At 35.8% G+C, this 26,384-nt stretch overlaps 2 protein-coding genes across 2 annotated transcripts; one reads left to right on the forward strand and one right to left on the reverse strand.

Annotated features, from left to right (window-relative positions):
- The first annotated feature begins 8,586 nt into the window (after window positions 1-8,586).
- On the forward strand, window positions 8,587-13,380 carry PHYE (phytochrome E). The gene is made up of 4 exons (XM_089625282.1): window positions 8,587-11,015; window positions 11,378-12,176; window positions 12,425-12,715; window positions 12,829-13,380. The coding sequence occupies exons 1-4, from the start codon at window positions 8,960-8,962 to the stop codon at window positions 13,073-13,075; spliced, it is 3,393 nt and encodes a 1,130-aa protein (XP_089481408.1). The 5' UTR covers window positions 8,587-8,959; the 3' UTR covers window positions 13,076-13,380.
- A 314-nt stretch (window positions 13,381-13,694) lies between these two features.
- LOC149386463 (protein MEI2-like 3) lies at window positions 13,695-19,863 on the reverse strand. The gene is made up of 13 exons (XM_089625283.1): window positions 19,581-19,863; window positions 18,491-18,568; window positions 18,221-18,364; window positions 17,662-18,137; window positions 17,402-17,560; window positions 17,196-17,312; window positions 16,942-17,093; window positions 16,307-16,404; window positions 15,253-16,207; window positions 15,090-15,174; window positions 14,918-14,986; window positions 14,573-14,752; window positions 13,695-14,289 (listed from the first exon to the last, which is right to left on the reverse strand). The coding sequence occupies exons 2-13, from the start codon at window positions 18,519-18,521 to the stop codon at window positions 14,164-14,166; spliced, it is 2,592 nt and encodes an 863-aa protein (XP_089481409.1). The 5' UTR covers window positions 18,522-18,568; window positions 19,581-19,863; the 3' UTR covers window positions 13,695-14,163.
- Between the last annotated feature and the right edge of the window lie 6,521 nt (window positions 19,864-26,384).

Genomic DNA, 26,384 nt, shown 5'->3' on the forward strand with positions numbered 1-26,384 from the left:
TCCCCATCGGGATCGTGACTCAGTCCTTGAGCATCAAAGACTTGGTCAAATGTGACGGAGCCGCACTCTACTATGGTGAGAAGGTGTGGGTAATTGGGGTGACCCCAACAGAGTCTCAAGTGAAGAACATAGCAGAGTGGTTAAATACCCCCAACGAAAACTTACCCGATCTGAGCACTGATAGCTTGGCGGATGCGACTGCATCAATAATATTATGAAGAACTATTTTCTCAGAGAGGGAAAATACAAAGCCTAAATCGTCCCAAAAAATGACTCTCAATCTCCTCAACCTACCAATAGTGTTTTTACAAAATTTGTCTAAAAGTACTCATCAATCTGCAACTCCTAAATTCGCTTAATTCAAACTTTGTCACCCCTAAATTCTTTTAATTATTCAAGATTTTTTATGTTCTCTCCACGGTCCACCATAATGTATTACCTTTCGGACTAGCTCATTCGATCGAAGTTCTCACACAATCTTGCGATTTGGAGTAGTTTTTAAATCTTTGTAAGTAAACACGAAATAATGGCTCATTATCTTAAGCTTGGCGAACATTAATCATAGCCTCATATCATTATCACTCCCATTTGTGTAACCATTAACTGATAATTTGGGCTTTCCAAATCTTTAGAATAATTAAGTCTAACTTACGACTTATTGGAATATCAAGCAAATGCATTTCTTCATATGTTCTGTAAAATGTAAAAGCGCAAAGAAGAAATTACGTGTTTTTACTCGCCTTCCTATATATAGCCCATCCAAAATTCTGATCTAATTAACAATTAGGCAATGTTGTTGCGATAGAATTTGCAAAAAATCAATAACGCCAAGCTATTGGAAGGGGAAATTTGATTGGATATACAAAAATTTGCTATGGTGGTTGAGTATTTTAAATCCAGAAAAGTGTATTACTTTATTTTTATTTTTTTTATCAACAATAGGATAAAATATTTCATTACGTTGGTAATTATTACTTGGTTGCATGTAGAGGTTTTATAATTAATAAGTCGTGACTCTCATGATTTGTCATGGGCTCATTTGATAAAAGTTCATTCACGTTATAGATTCTTCGTCCAAACAAGCTGAGCATGAACTTAAAGTTGCGACTCGTTAGATTATTTAGCTCACGAAGGTTCTACACAATAAAACAATAACTAATAGGATATAATTTTTTTCTAATTCAAATTAAATCAAGAGTATTCTTATAATTTCTCCCAAACAATAACTCGTTGGTACCTTTTGTTAATTCTACTTTCAAGCTAAATAACTAATAGAAACTAAAATTTATAAAATAGTTAATGTTGTCTAAAAAAATAGTGAAATAACTAAATTTATAAAAATAAAAATGTGCAAGTACTATGTGTAAATAAATTGTTTTTCCTATGTATATACATTATCTGCTATATATAAACTTTATATAGACATGTTAACATTAAATATTCCAAGGATAAATAACTCACAAACGCAAAATTGTAGTTATAAAAACAGCCAAAACTACTAAACTTATAAACATCGATTTATATTGTTTTTGAGTTTGAGGTAACACAACACACCCACTATAATTTAAGGAGTAAATAGACACTTTATTTTAAAATAAAATATATGTATTATTATATATATGAAGAGTAAAAGCTTCGCACTGTTCATTCAGTGTCAATTTACTGTGTAGCCTAACTACAATATTGTCATTTAAATAACAAGAAATTTACAATACGTGCCATTCTTATTAAAATATCCTTACATAAAATAAAATTACATATGCTGCCATTCGTGGAGATTCTAAAAAAAAACTTTCAGATATATCTTAAATTTTCCAGCATATAATCAAATTATAATCAGTATAATATATATATATATATATATATATATATATATATATATACACACACATTATCTTCTCCACCGGACTCACTAGACAATTAGACAATTGTATGTATATATATATACAAGGACGAAGTTACTTTCAGTCTAGGGAGGACTTTAGTCTCTCCTAAAAAAAATTGTACATTTTGCCTTTTTTTTCTATAAAATTTTACATTTTTTTATCTTAAAAATTTATAAATTAGCCTCCTATGAATTATTTTTTGCACGTTAGCTCTCTTAACCCGAATTCTTAGCTTCGTTCCTCTATATATATATAAACTAACTGTTTTCTTACTGATAATAGGAATAGAAAATGCAATCAGTTAACCTCTAGTTTTTAAATCGTTTTAACCTATAGTTCACATTTTAATAACTCCATCTGTGTGATCAGTACGGTAGTATTCTCTTACTTGTCCTTAAACCCATAGAGAAAGAGGAGATGAGAAATCCTCTTTTTTTGCTCATGATAATAATATATGGGAAAAATTGGCATTTTAGGATACACATATGGCATACATACATATCTGATTTCCGTTGACTATGTTCTCGGGAATATTAATCTACACGTGGATATTCCTGCTTTGTTTGGGCATGCAATATAGAAAGACGACGTCAAAAACATTTAAAGTGGGATTTTGCCAAATGAAAATTTGTCCTAATAATATTAAGTTTGTGAAAAGGCATGAATTAAGATTGGACTGGTGTTTGATATTTTGATGTTCATCCACGAATGTTGTAACTTGTAATCAAGAGTGAACTGAATTGTTGGCCAAGTCCATTTCACTTCCAAAGACGAATTTCGCTTCTCCAACAAAATTTGTCACCAAGCGTGTAATAACCGAATAAACTAAGCGTATTATAACCTCGGATTTTGCAAAAGAAACACATGCATTATTTTATGTGAAAAATATATGCATGAAAACGCACTGATTTAGGTCAATATCTCTTGGGCAAGAAAAAAGAAGATAATTCTATGATGTGCCTCGTATTTTGAATTCAAACAACGTCAAATTGATTAGTCACATTACTACAAAAGATATCCTTTTTTTCTGCATGGTGCATGGTGATCTGAATTTGAAGAATATTGAAACTGAAATATATCGAATTTTACAGGCAGGAAAAAAAAATTATGACATAAATACTGGTATAATACCTTGCAAAATTGAATTTTATTGAGGTATTGACATCTGTTTTGAGATCTTTGTATGGTCGGAGCCAGCTCGTTGAAGGAAATTTTCATTTATACAAAAAAAAAAAAAAAAAAAAAAAAACTATCTCCTCGTGTCCATACACGATTAATTATAATATTATATTTATTTGTATGCAGCTATTCTCTTGTCTTGTAGCAAAAAGTAAAAGAGTGAATAAAACATAGCATATTTGTGTGTGGCCAGTAATGGCGTTCTCAACGCCAAGTATTGTTTGAATCGAATGATGATGACGTGGCCAGAAATTCATTACGTAGAGAATGAGTGACTCAGGATTCAGGGAAGAAAAAAAAACAGAGAGAGAATTTAGTACGTGTGGACCAAAAACAAGCGCACAAATAAAACGCATCCGTGGAAAGGGTTATAACAATTATTCTAAGAGGATTGAATCAAGTAGGGTAACCAAATTTATAAGGTTGGTCAAGTATATCCAAATGCAATTCAAAGGAGAAACACATATATGTAAAGAACTTCATGAACGTTTGGTTGGACTGTTGTTCAGGTTGAATCCAGAAGAAAAAAAATTATTGTTTTACTAAGATCAGAATTCCATATTATTTTATTAAAATCCGTGGAATTTTTTCCATCAAGTATTTTTCATTTATATATTTTTATAGAAATATATGTTCAACCATAGATCAAGCGAGTACAATCACATTCACTCGTACAAACGACTCATTAATTTTCTTAATGAACAAGAAAATAAGGAATAAAAAGGAAAAGATAAATTTTAAATAATATGTCCATTAATTTGACAAATTAGATATAAAAAAATTTAAAATTACGCACATTTTTATTAAGATGCACACCCCCACCCATTTTTTTTATAAATGAAATTGTTGGTGTGTGAAACCTAATCAGTCGCCGAACTAACGAGCTGAAAACTTTTCGACGATGATTTTATTGTAAAGTTTATTAGTTGAGGGTATTTTGAAAATTTCAGGCATATCTGTTAGCCTTAGCGTTTTCTTTATAAATATTTGTGTACTTAGACTATCTTTAGAGGGCAAGAGAGTTGAAACACATTTTCTCCCAAATTTGAGTTTAGTGCGAATCTGCGGCGGTAAAGTGAATATAATTTTCGTATTGAAAGTAACCACTATAAATCTGTGTTATTTGTTCTTTGTGTATTATTCATTTTCTTATTTTTAATCAGATTTGGGGATCGAATCCTAACAGAAATTTGAGTTTAAAAACATATTTTGAATCTAAGTTTGATTTTGTTTATAATCAATCTGCTAAAGTAAACTTTAACAAATAAAAAATCACACCACGTCCAGCCTTGACTAACCCCTTAAATTTAATTATAAAAAATAAATTAAAAGTCTATATTTTTTTTATTATATAATTTTAGTAAGTAATTTCAATTTTGTAGGAATTTATTTTATATTTGTATAAGCTCGAGCCAAAAGAAGATCTCATATTTTATCTTCTTCATATACAAATGAAGTTTTTTTTTTCTTTTAATCAATTCACACAATTTTTTTGTGCTTTATTATAACAACTAGAAACAAATGAGGTGTCGACTAAGAAAAAAAAATGTTAAATGCAAAATAAGTTGATAATATGAACATTTGTTGAGGCTAATTTTAGTACTAATATTTTATTTGTTTGGTAAATTTTTTTTGTTTTTTTAGCAATAATTAGCTCTCATCATCAAAAAATTTGGCTCCATAAAAAATAATTTAGTAGAAATATACATAATTTATAATTTGAGTAAACATAAAAACCGAATTTGGCGTATTACAATATTACTACACACTAAATATTGAAATTTATCAGAATAAAATAACTTTTGTTTGGCACGACAAGGAAGTAGAATAGCAGGGCCGGCCCTGACCTAAGGCGGACAAGGCTTGTGCATTGGGCCCTCAATTGGGTTTGGCAAAAAAAAAATATTTTATATTTTTTTTGTCTATTTTTAAGAAAATTTACATTTTTTTACTCTAAAAATTTACACTAGTGACTTATCTTCTAAAAAATTTACATTTTTTAATCTGAAAATTTAAATTTATCTTAGTATTATAGAGCCCAAAATATTGAAATTAGAGTCCCCGACGAGTTTGGGCCGGCCCTGTAGAATTGTACATGGATTTTAGATAAAATAATGTTGATAATGACATAAATATACTATTGCAAGCTTATGGTATAGAAGACATTCTTTCAAACTAGGATATTGAATGAGGTGTGGCACATTCTTGTCCATAGCATAGACATGATATTTCCGAATTTATGTGCCAGTACAATTAAGTTATTTTCCCACTATAGTACGATCTATTTTATACTGTAAAGGGGACATTTTGGTAATAAATAAAAGACACAATTAAAAAAAAATTAACTAAATAGAAAATCATATTCTGAATACAAGGTCACTTGATACTTTGGCGCTATGGTCCAAATAATTGACTGAACAGCACTTCCTCTTTTTTTTTTTTTTTTTTTTTTTTATATATAAACAGAGGCTTGAAGAAATAATATTTTTTTTAAAAAGCTATGGAATATAGGTATACATGGCCAATATTTGCTCTATTTCTGTCCTCGTATATATCTGAGCATCTTTTAGCTTTCGCACACTTGTTTAGGTCTTTAATTTATTTTGGTTACTCTTTTTTTTCTTCTGAAAGAAGAAAAAATTTGGTGATTTTATAACACCCGTTCCTTATTTTTATATTTAATAAATTGATATTCAATTATCATATTTAATTAATTATCATCAACCAATGTAATAAACAGATGTTCAATTGTCATCACTTACAGGTGGAGAACAAATTACAACTCTTAATAATTATATTTATATCTAGAAAACGGAAAACATCTACGCCGTAAGGCTTTTCATACTTGAGCCCATTTAAAAAAGAAAAACAGTAATCAGCAAACTCTCTCTAGGGATACTCTCCCGGTAAAACCCCCAAATCGGTTCTCTTCAGATACCCTAAAAAAAAAAATTTCGCCGCCGCCCCTCTGGATCCGGACGCGTCTCTGGGCTACCCAGCGACTCGGCTCCGTCCCGGGGGGGAGGGCGTCTCGCCTCAGCGATTCCGGCGACCCTTCTTTTCTCCGTTTTGGCGTTGTCCTGGACCTCCTCTGTTCTGCCCTGCCTGCGCCGCCGAGCTCGTACGCCTCCACCAGATCTGCTACGTGGTTCTCCTCCTCCTCGTTCCGTTGGTCTCTTGCCCGTTCGGGCCTCTGCGTCCACCCCCGCAGAGTTTCTTTACCGACTCTAGCGTGTCCTTCGACGTGCTTGGCGGAAGATCTCTGCGGCGTGAGTTGTTGGAGAGCTCCGGCGTGAAGGTGGCTCCGGATTCCTACGGTGCGACCGCCGTCCGCGTGGGACTCCTACGGTGCAACCGCAGTCCGCCGTCCGTGTCCGAGCTACCGCTCTCCGACCGTAGTGCGACCGCCGTCGGTGTGCGCCGCCGGGCTCTGCTCTCCGATCGTTGTGCGACTACGAAGGGTCGCAGATCTGCGGTTGGTTGGATCTGAGTTGGTAGTAGATCTGAGTTTTTGTGGTTGGTTTAGTGGTTTCCAGTTTAGGTGATTGGAGTATGGATCCTTTTAATTATTTTTATTATGCTTGTTTTGTTTTGGTTTGTTTTGGACTCGGATTAGCCGTAGTCTCATCTCCCGTAGTGGATTTCCTGTTAGGTTTTTATCTATGCAGGTTGAAGAGCCACCCTAGTCGTGGTTATCGGACCAAGTTTGGTTGTATTTTTCCATCGCCATTCTTTGGGGTTTTTAACGAGCCTCGTGTGTGCTCTATTGGTGCTTGTAATTTTTCCCGTTGTCGGAAGTTTGCACATATCGTTCTTTTACCGGAAGTTAGTGTTAGATTCACCTCGACTTAGGTCTTGGTAATCCATGTGCTAAGGTGTTATTCTCCTGTATTTATGGATTTTTTTACCCAATTTTAATAAAAAAAAATCCGTTTTATTAAAAAAAAAAATTATATTTTTATCTTTATTTTTATTTATTATTTTTTAGTTTAAAACTAAATAAATTTTTTTTACATATTTGTCCCTTTACAATTAAAAAATCTTACACATCTCTCTGGTGTTTTTAAAATGAGATTTGTAACTAATTAGACCACTTTAAACATGTAATTTTGGATCTAGTCTATGTTTGACAATTTTTAGGGAAATAACCAAATGACTTATGTGGCAATAATTAAGGTCTTATTTACCCTTATTTATTAACAAATTCGTCACTTTCTCTCTATTATTTTTTTCAAATAATTTTTTCATCAAAACTTCAAAAATTCGTATATTTCTCATACGAACTCGAAATTGAGTGATTTCAGATCCTACAAATTCGTGGCGTCGAGATCTTCAAAAGTAGACCCATTGTGTTTGATGAAAAATTATGTTTAATGCATCATAGTTACGTTTTCATTTATTTTTTTGATAATTTCAAAAATTTCCAGTTATTTCCATATTTAAGGTAGTAACGTGATTTTTCTACATCTATGGTATTAAACATGATTTTTCATCAAACACAATGGATCTATTTTTGAAGATCTCGGCGTCACGAATCCGTAGGATTTGGAATCACTTAATTTCGAGTTCATATGAGATACATATGGTTTTTTGAAGTTTTTATGTAAAAAAAAGTGTAGGAAAAAAATAGGAGAGAGAAAATTACGAATTTGTTAATAAATAAGGGTAAATCATACCTTAATTATTGACACGTAAACCTGTTGGCTATTTCCCTAAAAGTTGTGAAACATAGACAAAAACAAAATTCATAGTTTCATTTTGGCTATTTTGCTACTGTACCCTTTTAAAATTCTATATTTTATCAAATACATCCCCAATTTTATATTCTGAGTTTACGTCATTATAATTCTTACACGATTAAATTTGTTGATAAAACCTTAATTTAACCGATTCTTCCATGATAAATGCCTATAATTTAATTTTAATTTGCGTCCTCACTCCTCTTATAGATATTAAATTATGATCTCACACAAAAGTAAAGGAAACAAAGTGTATATCACATCATATCATGGCAGACATGAAAAGATGCTTGATAGTTGATATATATTATTTAAGATGAATTTTATTTTATTACTATGCAGTAACTATCGCCAAATCTACTATTTCTCAATTCTCATAGATTTATTGTTTAATTTAATCCCATTATTTTCGTTACATAAACACTTTATCATACAGTTTTTTTTTTTTTTTTTAAATTCTTATCATACAGTATTAGATAATAAAATTATCTAGCCTAATAGTATAAATATTATTTAGATAATGTATTTTATTTACATAATGAATATTCAATAAAAAAAAATATAATTCCCTTGTTGATTTTACTTTTTTAAACAGTATCGTATTAGAATATTGGATAAAAGGTAAAAAGTAACTGAATAAATATTGTAATTAATTATGAATTCTCTTTTGTATTCAGATTGCGTCACAAAAAAAGTACTACATTTTCAAAAGACTTCAATGAATAAATATAATATTTTTTCCCTCAGAATATAAATACAGTATCTTATGGCATTTGTTTACTCTTACTTTTCACCAAACCAATCACATGACATTTCTCTCTCTCTCGCGACCTCCATTTTTCACTCATTCTCAGTTTCAGTCTCATACTTCACCATCATCTTCTTCTTCTTTCATATTTTTTGCTCAGAATCATCATCTTCATTTACTTTATTCAATGTTTTATTTATGAAAAAACGAATTTCCGCCGGCGACACAACTTTTCCGATTCGTCGCCGGACGATCGTTGATCCGAAAAAATAGCCTTCCGTCGGCCGGTGAGTGACGAAAAACGCAAATTCGTCGAAGAAATTCTCATTACATTGGTTGAACTCTTTTTTTCCCCCCCCAAAAAAAAAGCTATACATAGATAAAAAGTAAAAACCCACAAAATCTGTATGGAGTTCAAAAACGGAGAAAACGACGTGTCGATGACGATTTCGTCTTCATCGGCGAACAACATGAGACCCAACAATCCGGAGCCAGCCCCCACTGCCACAAACGTTGCTGAAATCAACAGAGGCAAAGAAATCGCCCGCTACAACGCCGATGCCGGACTTCTGGCCGAGTTCGAGCAATCAGGTGTTTCTGGTAAGTCCTTCAACTACTCCAGGTCGGTTCTTTACGCTTCTCAGACTGTCCCGGAAGAGCAAATCACGGCTTATTTGTCTAAGATTCAGAGAGGAGGTACGATTCAACCTTTTGGTTGTATGATATGTGTTGAAGAGCCTAATTTTAGGATTATCAGTTACAGCGAGAATTGCTTTGCAATGTTGGGATTGGAAGCTCTAGTGGGGCCTACTTTGTTAGGGGTTGACGCTAGGTCTCTCTTCACGTCTCCTTCCGGTGCTTCACTCACAAAAGCCGCAGCATCACGAGAGATTTCTCTGCTCAACCCCATTTGGGTCTACACTAGAGCGACCCAAAATTCGTTCTATGCCATTATGCACAGAATCGACGTCGGGACGGTGATCGATTTGGAGCCAGCGAGGTCTGGAGACCCCGCATTGTTGCTTGCCGGGGCGGTTCAGTCGCAAAAGCTCGCTGTCAGAGCGATCTCGCGCCTGCAGGCACTCCCTGGAGGAGACATCGGAGCGTTGTGCGACACCGTCGTCGAGGACGTCCAAAAGCTCACGGGATACGATCGGGTCATGGTTTACAAGTTTCATGAGGACGACCATGGAGAAGTAGTGTCGGAGATCAGACGAGCAGATTTGGAGCCGTATTTGGGCCTACACTACCCAGCAACAGACATCCCTCAAGCTGCGCGATTCTTGTTTAGGCAAAATCGGGTCCGGATCATCTGCAACTGCAACGCCGAGCCGGTCCGGGTGGTTCAAAGTGAAGATCTAAAACAACCCCTGTGTTTGGTAAACTCGACGTTACGTGCCCCGCACGGATGTCATGCGCAATACATGTCCAACATGGGGTCCATGGCCTCGTTGGCGCTGGCCGTCGTGATAAACCAAACCGACTCGTCTCGACTATGGGGACTCGTCGTGTGCCACCACAGCTCACCGCGGTATGTACCTTTCACGCTTCGCTACGCCTGCGAGTTCTTGATGCAAGCATTCGGGCTACAACTCAACATGGAACTCCAACTAGCAGTACAACTCACCGAGAAAAGGATTCTCCGTACGCAAACTCTATTGTGTGACATGCTCCTCCGGGACTCCCCACTTGGGATCGTGACTCAGTCTCCGAGCATCAAAGATTTGGTCAAGTGTGACGGAGCTGCACTATACTATGGTGGGAAAGTGTGGGTACTTGGGGTGACCCCAACTGAGTCTCAAGTGAAGGACATAGCGGAGTGGTTAATTACACTTCATGGAGACTCGACAGGACTGAGCACTGATAGCTTAGCCGATGCAGGCTACCCAGGCGCAGCCCAACTGGGAGATGCGGTTTGTGGGATGGCTACTGCGAGGATCAGGTCAAAGGATTTCATATTTTGGTTTAGATCCCACACCGCAGAAGAGGTCAAGTGGGGTGGGGCGAAGCACCACCCAGAGGACAAGGATGATGGCGGAAGAATGCACCCGAGGTCTTCGTTCAAGGCCTTCCTCGAGGTTGTCAAGAGTCGAAGTCTACCTTGGGAAGTCTCTGAGATTAACGCCATCCACTCTCTACAACTCATCATGCGGGACTCGTTTCCGGAATCGGAGAACAAGACCTCTAAGTCGCAGAATTTTGGGCAACAAGGCGGGGATATCGAGATGCAAGGGATTGACGAGCTCACCTCCGCGGCCTGCGAGATGGTTAAGCTTATTGAGACCGCCACGATTCCTATTTTTGGTGTTGATTCGAGTGGTATAATCAATGGGTGGAATGAGAAGATTGCTGAATTAACTGGACTAAATGCTGACAAAGCAATGGGGAAGTCGTTAATCATTGAAATCATCCACCGAGATTCGCAGGAAGCTGTTGGGAATGTTCTTGCCAGAGCTTTACAAGGTAATTTTTTTTCTATTCAAGTCATTTTTTCATTGCGACTCATTATAATTCTTAGTTGACAAGCTCATAGACACTAAAATCATTGCTTGAAATTCAATATTATTCCTTGAAAATGTGGTTGCTTTCATAGTATGTATGTATAGATTATGTTATATTTTTTCTTGAAGTATGTATAGATTTTGTGTTTTATCGACTTAATCAGATTATATTTTAATCAGCTCGAGATTGGCCTAGCGCCTCTTAGTTTGTATCTTGGTCCATTCTAGTTGAAACTTTCTTATTTATTTTCATTTGTTTTTATTAATTTGTCGATGTAAAAAAAATTAATTAATTCACATTTTGATGCTACATTTGTTTATCAGGTGACGAAGAAAAGAACATTGAGCTAAAAGTAAAAAATTTTGGAAATCCGAAGCAGAATGATGTCATTTACATCGTAGCCAACTCATGCACGAGTAGAGATTATACAAAAAACATGGTTGGAGTGTGTTTCGTGGGGCAAGACGTTACTAACGAGAAAGTTGTCATGGATAAGTTCATCCGGTTACAGGGGGACTACAAAGCCATCATACAAAGTCTCAACCCGTTAATTCCGCCGATTTTTGCATCAGATGAGAACGCGTGTTGCTCTGAGTGGAATGCAGCAATGGAAAAATTGACTGGTTGGAGAAGAGACGAAGTCATCGGCAAAGTACTTCTTGGGGAAGTTTTTGGATCATTTTGTAAATTAAAGGGTCAAGATTCATTGACTAAGTTTATGATCATGTTGTACCGGGGAATAAGCGGTCAAGACATCGAAAAGTTCCCTATGGAGTTCTACAATAGAGAAGGGAGAGTCGTTGAAATTGTTATAACGGCAAACAAGAGGACTGACGGGTCTGGGAGTATTAACGGTTGTTTCTGCTTTGTTCAAGTTGTTACGGCAGACGTACAACGATCAGTGGAAGTGGGTAGGAAAGAGGAGAATGAAAGATTTTCTAAAGAGTTGGCATACATTCGACATGAGATGAAGAACCCCTTAAATGGTATTCGATTTACACACAAGCTCCTTGGAGGTACAAGTATTTCAGAAGATCAGAAGCAATTTCTAAATGTCAGCGAGGCGTGTGAAAGACAGATCATGATGATTATTGAAAATGATCTAGGAAGCATAGAGGAAGGGTAAGTACTTCTTTGCAAAACTTAAATTTTTGTCATTTTGACATGTCACTAATTATCCGTACACGACAATTAAGACAAAAATGAATATTCAGGTTGACAAAACAGCTGGAGTATTGTTTAAAAAAAATATGTAAATTTGTCTCTAATTTAATGATTAGGTTTTTTCAACCTTGTTTTTACTTTGAAATTCTGTACGGGGATTACATTTTCGTTATTTAATTCTTAACACTCAATTTTGGCTATTGCAGTAAACTAGAGCTTAAGATGGAAGAGTTCCGATTAGGAAGTGTTTTAGACGCCATAGTTAGTCAGGTGATGATATCGTTAAGGGAGAAGAAATTGCAGCTTTTTCACGAGGTTCCCGAAGAAATGAAGTCAATGAATTTGTACGGAGATCACATAAGGCTTCAACTAGTGTTATCCGATTTCTTGCTTAATGTTGTGCGTCACACTCTATTAGATGGCTGGGTTGAAATAGAAGTATCAAGTGGTCTCAAGTTAATCCAAGATGGAAATGAATTCATCCGCATTCAGTTCAGGTATTGTCCTTTAAAAAATCACTTACCCGCATTCATGTAGTCTAATTGGGTCATAAGAATCTTACGGTATATTTCTTGGATTAAATTTAAATTGATTTATATTTTATTTGCAGAATGAGTCATCCCGGCGAAGGTGTTCCGGTGGCTCTTATCCAAGACATGTTAGAAGGAGAAAAACAATGGACGTCACAAGAAGGCCTCGGATTAAACTTGTCCCGGAAACTTTTAAGTCAGATGAATGGGATGATTAAGTATGTCAGAGAGCGAACCAAGTGTTATTTCCTCATTGAGATTGAATTCAAAACAACCAAAGACAAACTAATAGAGGGTTCATTGGCAGACTCTAGTAGGATGACTTGATGCTTCTTTCGGAAAATCTCATGTTAGCTTCTCTGTGATCAATACGGCTTAAGAGTACACGAGACTTCATGAATATTTGTGCAGGATAGTAGACCATCTTAAGGTTATAAATATCACGCTCTTACCCTTCCCATGGGTCGTTTTGACATTTTTGTATTTTAAGATTTTATGGTTCTATTACCAGGTTTGAGTAACATCTGATATATGTATATTTATGGGATCAGTTCTGTATGTGAAATACATGTATAAACATTTTTGCCTCACTGTGCAAATGGGATGCTTAAATATCTCTACGTATTTATTCTCCTTTTTTTTATGTAGGAAATTAGTGTACTTCATTCAAACAGTTAAATCAGTTTTGCTGTGACCATGTCGATCAGCAGAGCACTTCAATATATATCGGACCAGAGTTTATCCATGTGTATGATTCCTCTAATTGAAACCGAAATTTGCAAAAAATATGGGCCACATATTGCCTCTGTTTTGAGAATACTAAAGCCGAGTGTTCTTTTTCTCTCACTACTATGTTTCTCTGATGCAACATGTTAAAAGGTTCTCTCTCTGCGATGTCTATATGTCTCGGCATAACTCGAAACGAGGACGAAAAAAAACATGGGAGTGCAAAATAAATAGCTACTTTGTACTTTGCAATATAATGTATTTCCTTTTCAAGATCGTAATACATCAAAACAAAAAAAAAAACAAAAGCACATTTCCCTCCCCATATACAATTATTTTCCCTTTCCCATTGAATTAACCAACCCAAGCTCTAACAAGTTTATCCACAGTCTGAGTAAGAAACAAAAACAAAAACAAAAAATGCAAATTAGCTATCCACAGTTCCCGAAAAGAGAAGATCTTGACATCCAACGCTATCAGACAAATGAGAGAATTCCACTGTTCATCTCTCGCCGAACACCAAAAAGCTCTCTTTCTCTGCCAGAGCAAAAGCCACAAAAAAAAAAGGTACCATAATGCAAAAAGTAGGCACATTTTTTTTTACCTTCCCTTCTCTTAGCTATTTTACACTTAATTTATGTGCAAATGTTAGTACAAAGTAACCATTTGGGTTGATGAACAGATCACTGTCAGCTGTTTTCGGGCATTTCATTAGAAATTCGGTCAGCGGGGCCATCTGAAGAATCAGCCAAGACCGCACCATTTGGCCGAGAGAGCTGAATGTTCAAACTATTGGGAAGATGCTCTTGAATGACCTGTGTAAAATATTCATATCATTTCAAGCAATGCAGACGAAATTTATAATATATATCTCAACAAAAACAATTAATCAGACCGTCCAATCTTGAAAGACTTGCATCATATCGTAGAGATTCAATGCATACAAAAATTGTAATATATATCTCAACTAAAACAATTAATCAGACGGTCCAATCCTGAAAGACTTGCATCATATCGTAGAGATACAAGGCAAAACAGGGCAGTAAAAATATTACAGGTATGTATGTGTGCTTTTCACGATAAAGGTGATTGCTTTACCTCCTCATTCTCAGCTGAACCCTCTGAGTAGAAGAGTATTGGGCGACAACGCTTGTCTTCATTCATCAAACTTGAATTCTGAAAATGGGTCACAAGGGCAACCTTTCCTTGGATTCGAGCATATGCCAACAGGGCAACTTTCTCACTGTTAAATTTCTCCCACTTCTTTCCATTAAACGCCTGCATAGTTAAAGTAACGTTATGTAAAACTATTTTTGTCTTCAAAATATTTGGATAGGAGGAAGGAGACAAGCCTAAATTGACATATACATGCTGCTATCTTGTAATGAAATTAAAATAATCAAATCGGCGATCTAATCAACCTAATCGGGGATAAAATGTTACCTCATAGAAAGGTACAATGTGTGAAGGAGACAACATATTGATGAATGCATAACCCACATTGCATTTATTCTGCAGAAATAACCAGGAAGATGAGAGTTTTCTCCAAAGAAGAGCTTGTCAGCAAATAAAAGATAAAAATAAAAATTATCTTGAAACACCAAATAATAATTACCTTGAAATCGATTGGCAAATACAGAAAATCATAAGTCCCCTTGTGATTCTCATCAATGGCCGCGAGTAGCATTTTTGAGGTGTACCTACAGGACATGACAGAAGAATTCTATATCAGCCTCCAATATAAACTACTATCAGAACAGATACGAAAATTCCCTTACTTGTTTGGGATATTCTTTATCATCAATGTTGTTCGCGTATCCTCTCCACGGATAATTTTGTCCAAATCAAGCTGAAACTGTTTCTTGCTATCAACCAAGTTTCCATTATTCTCAACTCGCTTGCTCCGGCCATGCTCAGCAATACCATCTATCCCTGGCGGTTGTAGACCTGGGTACAGCCCATTGTTACCTAGAAACACGGGGCTAAGCCTCGGCGAAGACATCATTTTGAAGTTCAGAGAACTGTTTTCAGACATATTTCCTGGCATAGAAAAGCCGGCACTGATTGAAGAGCGAGGAACCACATTTTGCAGCAGTTTTCCATCGTTGCGGCCTAAACCCATGCTTCCATACACGGCATGATTCAAAATCGAAGTGTCTGGGGACTCGGGAAAGTAATTAAAGCGCCTATCCAGAGGAACACCAGAAGGAGCAGATCCAACATGATGGCTGTGTTGGTTAGAAGAACCGAGCAAAGAGCCATGGTGACCAGAAAGAGGAAAGACTTGACCTTTCCCCGCAAACTGATGCCCCGCAGCCGGTCTTGTCCAACCTGAACTTATTCCATTCTCTACGTGTGGTTTTGGACTTCCCCACAGGAACTGAGGTCCTGACAAAGTCTCCACTCTAGAGCCACTCGACGTCGAAGGGCCAAAAGAGGGCAAAGAACCATGGAAGTGGCTCAACTTCGGCTCGGGAAATGAACTAGATTGTTGAAATGAAGAACCTTGGGATGAGTTTGCACCGCTGAGTAATTGCTCAAGATGGTTGATCCTCGCTTGATCATTGCCAATAGGTAAACTCTTCCCAGCGTTCGCCACTTGAGGGTGCAGAATAGCAGCCAGTCCCGCTAAGTTGTTGCTGGTTGTTGGGCTCAAGCCCGTGAAATTAGGAGACTTACTCAGACTCTGCAGTGAATTGTGTTCAATTGGGCTGCTAAACTGCATCCAGTTACCTGTAAAAAGTTGTTCCGCTAACCTCAGTTTGCAAGGAATAGAAGAGGAAGGTATTAAAGATGCCAAATTGCATAGAACTATCTTATTAACACTATTACCTGGAGGAGAGCTGGTTATACTTATAGGTGAACCCACAGGGTGACGGAAGTTGCGAGGTTCATCTTGTTCAATATCTTGATTCAGTTGCAACATCAAGCTGAAAAAAGGATCATCATACAAAACGGATAATTTCAGCGAGCATAACAGGTGATCGCGTAAGGTAAGACAGAGAAAATTTTCATCAAGGATTTAGCACATCTGGATAAAAAAAAAAAAAATTCCAGGTTGAGACCAGCAAGAAGTTCTCAGCATTGAAGTTCCACCCCAATTTATAACAAAATATCTTCAAATTTTATGACAACCTAAGCTACTATGTTTCCAGCTCAGGAACCATCATAGTGAGATAAAAATTAAAAAACACGAAGTGTGTTGATCATCTAAGAATTCAAAAGTATCACCAAAAAACTTTAGTATGCAATATAATTATGAAGTAAAAAAAAAAGAGGAAAAAAAATTGCTTCAAGAAAAAACTTCAGAATGAAATTTTTAACTTGTTTGGTTAGCTGCTCTCCAAAATTTTAATACATAGTTTTTCACTCTCCTCACAGTTTCTAGATTTCTGCTGCTTTAATTGACATGGAATTTTTTAAAATCAAAATCTGAAATCACAATAGTACATGTTTAATATACATACTTTCGACGAGCACCACCAGGTCGACTAGGTTCAAGCTTTATGCGCTTTCCAGCTATGTCAATCCTATTTAATGACTTGAGTGCTGCTTCTGCAGCTCTAGCATCATAGTATTCAACGAACTTGTGATGTCTCTTATGAGGTGTTTCCCTTATCTGTTTTGCCAAATGAATAATAATTAGGAGCTCGGCTAGTAACATTTCAAAAAGAAAGCGAAAAGGACTCGATAGATAATTTATCAGAGATTCACAAATCACCTCTTTAACCTCGCCATAAGTACCAAATATCAAACGGAGATCTTCATTGGAAACTGACGGATCCAAATTAAAAACTACCAACGTCCCTTGATTAACATCCTTGTCTGATGGATTGTCCTGTCCCGGCAAAAAAATAATATATATACGGTAAAAATAGTTCAACAGAAGAGTGAATTTTCAAAATTAAAGATAGTACTTGTACTGACCTTTGGAATAGAGAAGTGGATATCAAGTTTCCTCCGCCGCAATGGTTTGTTCTGTAGTGCACGCATAGCCGTCCGTGCGTCACGGATATCATAATAAGTTATCATCACAAAGCCCCTATGTTTACATGCAGTGTACAGCGTTCTAATATCGCCATATTGCTACAAAGTAGGTCGAACAGGTAAATAATCAAAATCGGAAGGTAACATCCAGTAGGAACTAAAGTAGAAAACAAATAGAGTTTGTGTTCCTTTTAAACTACCTCAAAGAGAGCTTTGAGTTCTGAATCCTCTACATTACTGTTGATATTTCGAACGAATAATGTTCTGGAAGGATGCTCGCCATACGGATGTTCCCCGGCAACACTTCCGACGCCGTTTGAAACGGCATAATTAGGCAACACATTACCAATAGCAATATCAGATAAATTAACCGCTGGTACGCTCATTCTATGACCTTCCTGACCATCTGTTTCTAATTCCAAACCGCCTCCACTGTCGAAGAAATCATACTCTTCCAAGTCATCCAAGGAACCAGGCAACCCACTGAGGTCAAAATCGTCCACTATGCCGGCCAAAAGCTCGTCCTCGTCACCAGGGAGCGAAGTCCCAATCGCACGAGTTTTCATATCCTCGATCCCATTAACACCCTTGACATTTAGATGAAGCTTCTCTATACCAGATGAGAGATCATCTGAGACTGTATTTAGATATCTACCATCCATATCACTTGAGTTCACTGCATTTGCAAACAAAGAGCAAAAATTTAGTTGTTGTCTACTTAATGAATCATTGGATGTTTCAATTGGTATCCATGCTTACGGTTAGCATGTGGAAGAACAGGTAACGAGCATGAAAACAAGCTGACATCACTCGAGGCACGATAAGCGTTAGATCCAGATTTAGAACCCCAAGTTCCATCGTCGAATTCTTTAGAATTGTTTGCTGTCGGAATCTCAGTTGGGCCTACAAAACACGGAAACAATCAATAGGGTGTGGCTGATAAGAAACCACCTTCGTAGTACATAAAGCTTCTTTGTGAATTGAATCCCCGAAAACAAAATTGTGATAAATAAAAAAAATAAAATAAACCTGATATTGAATGATGACTGAACGGCTTCATTTCGTTGCTTTTCTTCTATAACCGAGAAGCATTAAAGGTAACCCTTGCTGTGGAAACAAAGGAGCATTACAACGTTTGAATTCATTGCCATAAACAGGTAATCGAATACTTTGATGTAAACATAAAGAACCCAAAGAGACTTTGATTAAAAATTAGCAGAAGTAGGGATGCTTAGTTTTGTGAGGCATTTAGTTGAATTTACACACATATCACCACGAAAAATTCCTCTAATTTCTCTAAAAGAAAAAGGGAAAACAAAATTAAAAAAAATTATACGGAGCCAATATGAACATGCATTTGTTTAGCTCTTGCAATAGAACCTTCATTTAAAAAAAAAAAAAAAAAAAAAAAAAAACATACCAAGGCAAGGATGAACCCGAAATTCTTTACCAAATAAAACTTGACAATCAATCCAGAACAAAATTTATCTTATATATTTGACCACAAGTCACAAAAAGATAATATTTTTCTTCCGTGTTAGACTGTGAGAAGGCATACATGTGCAACACCAAGTCCCCGCAATTTTAACTAAAGGAACAGTAATAGAAAACTAATGCTGAAAAAAAAAAAAAAACCCATAAAGGACACCACTTTAATAAAGAGTTTCACAGAGGAACTTGACATTAATTTATGTCGGTAAAGTTATTAAAACGATCATACGTTGAAAACGATTATTCATAACTTACAGACCAAACACAGCTTAAATCTCAAAACCCATGCGTGACTAAAAATCATAAACGAAAGTAAACCAAAAGAAAAGGCGCAAAAAATTTAAACTTTAATCGCCACGAGAAAAAAGAAGGGGTTAAATTTGCATTTCATAGTCAAAACCCCTAATTGACAATAAATTTCGTCTTATATTCATCTTATTTTTCATAGAATTAAATTATTAAAAAAAACATGATTTTTTTGCTGCGATCAAATTTTACGCAGAGATAACTGCTTCTCGGAGGGAAGGAAAATAAATAAAAATAAAAATAAAAAACCAAAACGTTTGATGAACAATGAATCCTATCGATATTACAAAAGCACAAAACTAAAAATAAAATTAAAAATTACCTGCAAAACCCTAGAAGAACTTAAGAACCAACACAGAGAGAGACTTTATGTTTCGTCTTCAATTAAGCCAAATGGAGTGAGAGTTCAAAGTGAGTCGACGAGAAACCGCTTCAAAACATCATCAGCAAAAGGAAAAGAGGGAGAGAGGAGAGAGAGAGACGTACACAGATTGAATTTCTAGAGAGATAAAAATACACTGTGCAACTTTCTCTCTCTATATATTTTATAATTATTTTATAGAGAGAGAGGGGAAACGGAGAAACAAAAGGTGGCGATGATTGGACGATAAAACTCAAAAAGGAGCAGAGAATGATTGAGAGAGAGAACGAAAATTTTGAGTCGGGTAAAATAATTTTTATATATTGTGGTACGGGAAATTGATTATTAACCGTATTTAAATTTGCCTTCGTGTCCATAATCCCTAAATTATTTATGACTTCATATTTTATAAAAGATTTCCAAAAGTTCCTTCGAAGTTTGACAATGGTTTTATATTTTCGGAAAGACAAAAAAAAAAATAAGGAAAAAAGAAATGGAATGGGACACTAAATACTTTGACAATAATTTATGACTTCATATTTTGTAAAAGATTTCCGGAAGTTACCCCTTCGAGTCTTCAAAATAATGGTCTTTTATAATTATTATGGAAAGAAAAGAAAAGGGAAACAATGAATGGATTATGGGACACTAACACATGACGTTAGATGCTCTAGGTTATTATCCATAATTTGATTTCTTTTTTTTTTCCTTTTTTTATATACGTGGAATCCGTAAATCCCATATATTTATTTTTTTAGAAAGAGAATCTATATTATAATCATATTTAATTGAAATTACATATTCTAGTGGAGGAATTTCCTTCTAACTATATAATTTAATTGTTTAGAATAAAATTAAAAGTTGTCAAAACTATGGGTAGCCTAATTGATCAACTTATCACTTGTAGCAACTGTTATCGGTCTTTATCGAAAATATTATTTTTTTGTGATTTGCAAGGAATTCTATGTCATAGTTCAACGAGTCGAGCCACTAAAAAATCCATCAAAGCCCAAAAGAAGCCAAAGCTCACTCAAAACAGCCCAAAGATCAAGTTAGAGCACATATGCGCACCGCCCAAAAAGGTGCGCGAAGACTTTGATGTGACGTGCCATTCTTTCAGCGTGATGCGCCAAGTGCACTGAAGACTACCCCTCATGTGCTTCTGCAAAGGCACACCGCGCGCTTGAAAAATCGAGCGCGACGCTCCAGTGCATAGGCGCGTGCACAGCCTTATGCGTCTGCGCTAGTCGATTCACGCGCATACACTCCATGCCAAACGATCAAAGGCTCTCCTCCAGCCTCCCAAGCACTATAAATGCCCCTCGTTAGAGAGGGCAACGTACACAATTCTCTCTCAACACAATCACTCGATTCCATAATCGTGAAACGCTGCCGAGAACCCTCCGCACATAATTTCACTTTGATCGAGTCTGATTCTCTAAAATATTCTCAAAGAATAAACAGTGTCACCACTTGACTCATAACAATCATACTAATGTTAAGCGTTGGAGCGCGCGTCAGAAGCACCGTATTTGCGTCCCTCCAAGCTTATTTTCTTATTCTTTTTATTCTCACGTCTCCGCGACGAAAATTGTGTTGAAACTGCCAAGATAAACTCATATTAATTTGCTCATGTTTAAAAATAAAACCTTCCATAGCCAAGAAACAACCTAATTTGCTTGCTCTCAATTAAAAGACAACAATAATTTCTACAAATAAGTCGTTTCTTTTTTTGTTTTTTTTGGTAGCTAACTACAAACTTTTTCTTAGTGTTTAATTAGTTACTAAAGATGAATTGATGTAATTATGTTCTATTGTAATTTAAACTGATTTTAGTTTATCTTCCGAATGACAAGAAGATTTATATTAGAAAAAAAAAATTGTCAATGCTTTCTATTAGAGAATCCACCATCCATAAGTAAATATCTCAAACACATTTAAGCAACTCAATAGTGCTTTCACTATACCTCTTAATAAATGAAGCCAGACATTCGAGAACCATCGACTACAAAAAAAATAGATATATGTATGGCTAAAAATTACAATTGTAATTATGAAACTAAAAAAAGCATAAGAAATTATAAAATAGATATCTGGGTGGCTTGGTTCGGAATTGTGCTGGTGAAGTGTTGGGGTTTTTTTGGCCTGGTGGTCGAGGATGTTGACTCGGCGCTGACAGCGGAGTGTCTCGCGATCAGGGAGGGGCTCAATTTTTCCAGGGCTAATGCTTGGAGGGTATCCGAGGTGGAGTCCGACAACCAACAAGCTGTTCGGTGGATTGAGAAGCGCCACCTGAGAGGAATTCAAGGTCCGGTTGTGCATGACATCTGCGAGGCCCTCGCGAACGCTCCTGTGAGCTGCAAGTGGATTCCAATAAAGTGTAATATGGCGGCTAACTGTGAGGCTCGCCATTGTGCGGCCTACTCTAAGTCTTGTTGGTGGATTGATGTTTGCCCTGCGTGGTTGGTTGATTTTGTAACTTCAGACATTCAGTCTGCGTTTTAATGAAGTTGCTTTCCCTCAAAAAAAAAAAAAAACTCCGACATACAAGATAAACGACCGATCTCAATCTACCGAGTGCATCTATCCACTTCGGGTAGCCACGAGCTCTCCTCTACCAAACTAACGAGGCCAACCCGCCCCAACTGCTCTTACCTCTTATAGTGACTTTGATGATTGTGTTCCAATATATTTTTTTTTAAATAGTAGAATGACTTAAGTTATTGTGTATTGATATAGTTAGTTTTGATTTATAATAGATTTTTTGTGAGATTTACAGAAAATATCACTTCAACTAAAGAAGAGAGTAAACCAAAGAAGATAATGTTGCGTGTTATTTCTACTAATTTATAAACACTAAGAAATTATTTGAAACTTGGTGAATTGCTATAGAATTGGATGATATTTTATGAGCTTCTCTAGATATATATCCATATTAAAATTTAAAATTTTCATATAGTCAATCTTTGATCAATTTTAAGTATATAGTCATGATATTTTATTAACAAAGCCAAAAAAATATTAATAGTTGCAAATATTCGTTAATAATTGTAAATAATCATCGGACTCCAATGACATAAATGGAATGTTATAAACGTTCAAACAATACCATATCATCATAATGGTTATTTACTTAAAATTTACAAAAAAAAGTTGTTTATTTAGCAAATCTTCAAATTTTTGTGGCTTAATTTTTTATTTTTTTATTTAAATATCCATCCTCGCCCCTGAGAATAAGGAAGACGATATCATTCCATTAAAGCCTCCGCTAAGATCAACTCCCGCACAAGTTTTATAGTGTCCCCAACACTACAAAACCCTGCACAATGAACTTGATTTGCCCAACGACACAAACTCGTGGGTTAAGCCATTAGACTCCCAAGACTTCCAAAGGTAATCACTGAAGACTTAAAACTTGAAAATTGAAATACAGGCACTACAACTAAAAATGCATCAAATTAACTAAAGTAAAATAAAACCGAAACAACTCCAAGCAACCTTCAAACGACCTTCCTATCAGTGTTTTCACGATATCTTTCAACATGGACACTCCGATCCCCTTTGCCAGCTCCAGATAGAATAGTGCAGGGTTCGTCGCGCCTTTTCTACCGTCGTCGATTAATTAATATTTTATTGGCTCAAGAAAATAACGTCATATAATCTTGAGTAAAGCTATTCGGCACGATTCACGAGTTTGAAACGATCCACTCACGGATTGACACGTGGATGTTCAGTGCCACGTGTCAATCCGTGAGTGGATCGTTTCAGATCGTGAATCGTGCCGAAAATCTTTTCTCTATAATCTTATCAACAATTTTTTAAGTCTCTTGTTCATTTTTAGAAGGAACCATGTCTCGAACGAGTACGAGGTCAACCATATTCCATGAATAAATGGTAAAGTACTGGTCTTTAATTATCCGAAAGGTCGAACTTAAATTGGGATATTCTTTTCTCTCAATCAAATATCATATATACTAAATTTATTTTCATCCGAAACAAATTGACATTTCGTTATTATCAGACTATATATATATATATATATATATATATATATAAACACGTCCTATGCATAAATAATACAAGGGAAACAAAAACTAAACATATATAGAAGGCACAATAAATGCACAACGCGTGCCATATAATAATCGCATTTTTATATTTATGTTTTCTTTCGGTATTTAAAGAACATTTAGTAGTTTTTTTTTTTTTGATAAAAGGGATTTCCATTAGAAAGGGGTAAAAAACCCACAAATACAAGAGAAGAACATCTTAATACAAGGAACACTATCGATCTAAATCGAAGTGAATCTAACACTAAAATCAGATGAACGTCCAATCTTGTGCATGCTTCCAACAAGAGGAAGAAAACCGAGCACAGAAGAAATCGAGCCCACATATGGCTCTTTCAAAATATCCATAACGGATAATGGAGAAATCCAATCAACCTTGATCCAGCGACCAAGTAGAAAAAGATTATTCAACCTGCATAGAGAAAATTCTAACAGGAAATCCATACCGAGGAGGGCAGCTATTCCACCTCCACAGTAAGCCAAAACAACAAAGACACAACAAAAACATAAAAATTTCAGTCCGGGGAGGATAGCTAATCCGTCACCAAAAAAACTTAAAACAACCAAAATGCAAAATCTAAAAGACTTAATAGACAACTGAAAAAACGAAACTAAACTAAAAAATCCAAATTCGCACACCAGCTTCGCACAAACAAAAATCCTTGTACCACTCTTAAGCTCCAACAGAACCGGTTGTCCGAAGTCGGGAGCTGGAGGATAGGAGTAGCGCTCATCCAGGCTGACGAAGATCTCACCGGATAGAGAGGTTGAATCGAGATCGGTGGGGGGACACCGATCTGAAAAGAAAAAACCCAGTGAGGACCGGAGCCAAGAGAGAGGTTGGATTTCGTCGGTGCGCTTCATCGAGGGGCAACGGAGGCTTGGAGCATCGTCGGTGAGGAGTGAGGGATCGGGGGAGGCCGGATCTGAGGGAACACCCAAAATCGCCCGTGGGTGAGACGAGATCGAGATCCACTGCGCCTCCAAAAAAGACCCACCAACAGCACCAAGAACCGTCATCCAAAGAGAAGTGCCGGACTCCAGAGGCACGGTTCGGCGTTGAGGAGGACCGCCGGAGAACCCCGCCCGCAGCAAAGCAGATCTGGATGAAAAAACCAAAAGGAAAAAAGAAAAAAGAAAGCAAAAGCTTCTGGATAAAAGAAGAAAAGGCCTCCCCCCAAGACTCAGCATTGCCACCGTTGTCGGACGGCCGACGCTTGGGGGGAGTGGTGGCTGAGAAGGGAACTGGGTTTTGAAACCCTGGTTTATAAGAAAGAGAGAGAGAGACGTGGGTTTCTAGAGAGTTTGCATTCCACTTTAAAGAACATTTAGTAGTTGATTGTGCGAATCTCGTAAAATTTAGTGTTGAAATTTATTAAATACCATTAATAAAAAAAATTTATTAAATACCACATACATAAGCCGCCTCACATTCTCTCTCTCTCTCTCTCTCTCTCTCTCTCTCTATATATATATATATATATATATATATATATATATATATATATTAGACAAGGACAATTTATAGGATTAATATATTTACTTGGTAATTATGTTTATGTTAATATTACGTAACAAATTATAAAAAAAAAAAAAAAAAGTTACCATAAGATTTTACTTCCTTTTTTTTGTTCATGAAACGTTCAAAAATGATAAAGTACCGTATTACTATTGATATATTCCTATTTTGTGCCCCATTCGATGGTTGTTTGAATTTATTAATCGTCGAAACCAATTAATTATGGGCACATCGCACATGTTCAATACAAGTGGAGTCTTGAGGCAAACTTATCCAATCCGCCAGGTAATGGACAACTTGTCTCTAATATAAATAATTTAATAAATAAATAAATATAAGATTACTTGCTAAACCATCTTCGTAGAGAACTCTAAAATTTACTAAATTGAATTGAGCAGCTTTAATGATAACTTGGCATGACAATATTCATTTAGTGTAAAAAATTTACCAAATATTCAAATATTATAATTATAATCTAAGAGCAATTCATATCGTAATAGTTAAGTGTGTATGTATATATATATATATTAGACATCTAGTTAGTAGATAATTGAATTAAATTAATCAAGCTAAACATATATTCTTAGAATATTATATTTTATATAAAATATAGTGTAATACTATTGGAGGAGAATTAAATTTGGTGTAAAATTATACTATATTTGTAAAAATCACACAATTTCAGTATTATTATAATATTAGAGATGTTCTGACGTATATAAAATCCTCAACATCTAACACAAATGTTTCATGGTCATTCAAACTTTGCTAAACGTTTACTATAAAAATTGATATATTTGACGTGATATCATTTCGCCTACTTTCTGCATTTCGTATGATTTTTACCCGCGTGATTTTCACGCGACTTCTAAAACATATGAAATGAAATGATCAAAATACTCTTAATTCCACAATTCTACTTTGTTCAAACTTCAAACTTCGAAACTGGCATTCCTCTATCATGAAAAGAAATTGAAATCCACAATTTATTCGAACCCCGGTTTTTAACTAAACCAAAATCAACCTAATGTAGCCATAAATTCATTTTCACATATGAAAGCATTAAACTAAAAATGTTGTAGTTAGAAACTTAAAAGTTAAAACTTGGATTTCTTACAAGAAATTGAGAAAAAAAAAATCGGTATGAAGATGGTGGGTCAATAAATCCCAACAAAA

Source organism: Urtica dioica, chromosome 9 (assembly GCF_054948205.1).
Source record: "Urtica dioica subsp. dioica isolate 48M chromosome 9, U.dioica_male_clone48M_v1_H2, whole genome shotgun sequence".
Taxonomy (NCBI): Eukaryota; Viridiplantae; Streptophyta; class Magnoliopsida; order Rosales; family Urticaceae; genus Urtica; species Urtica dioica.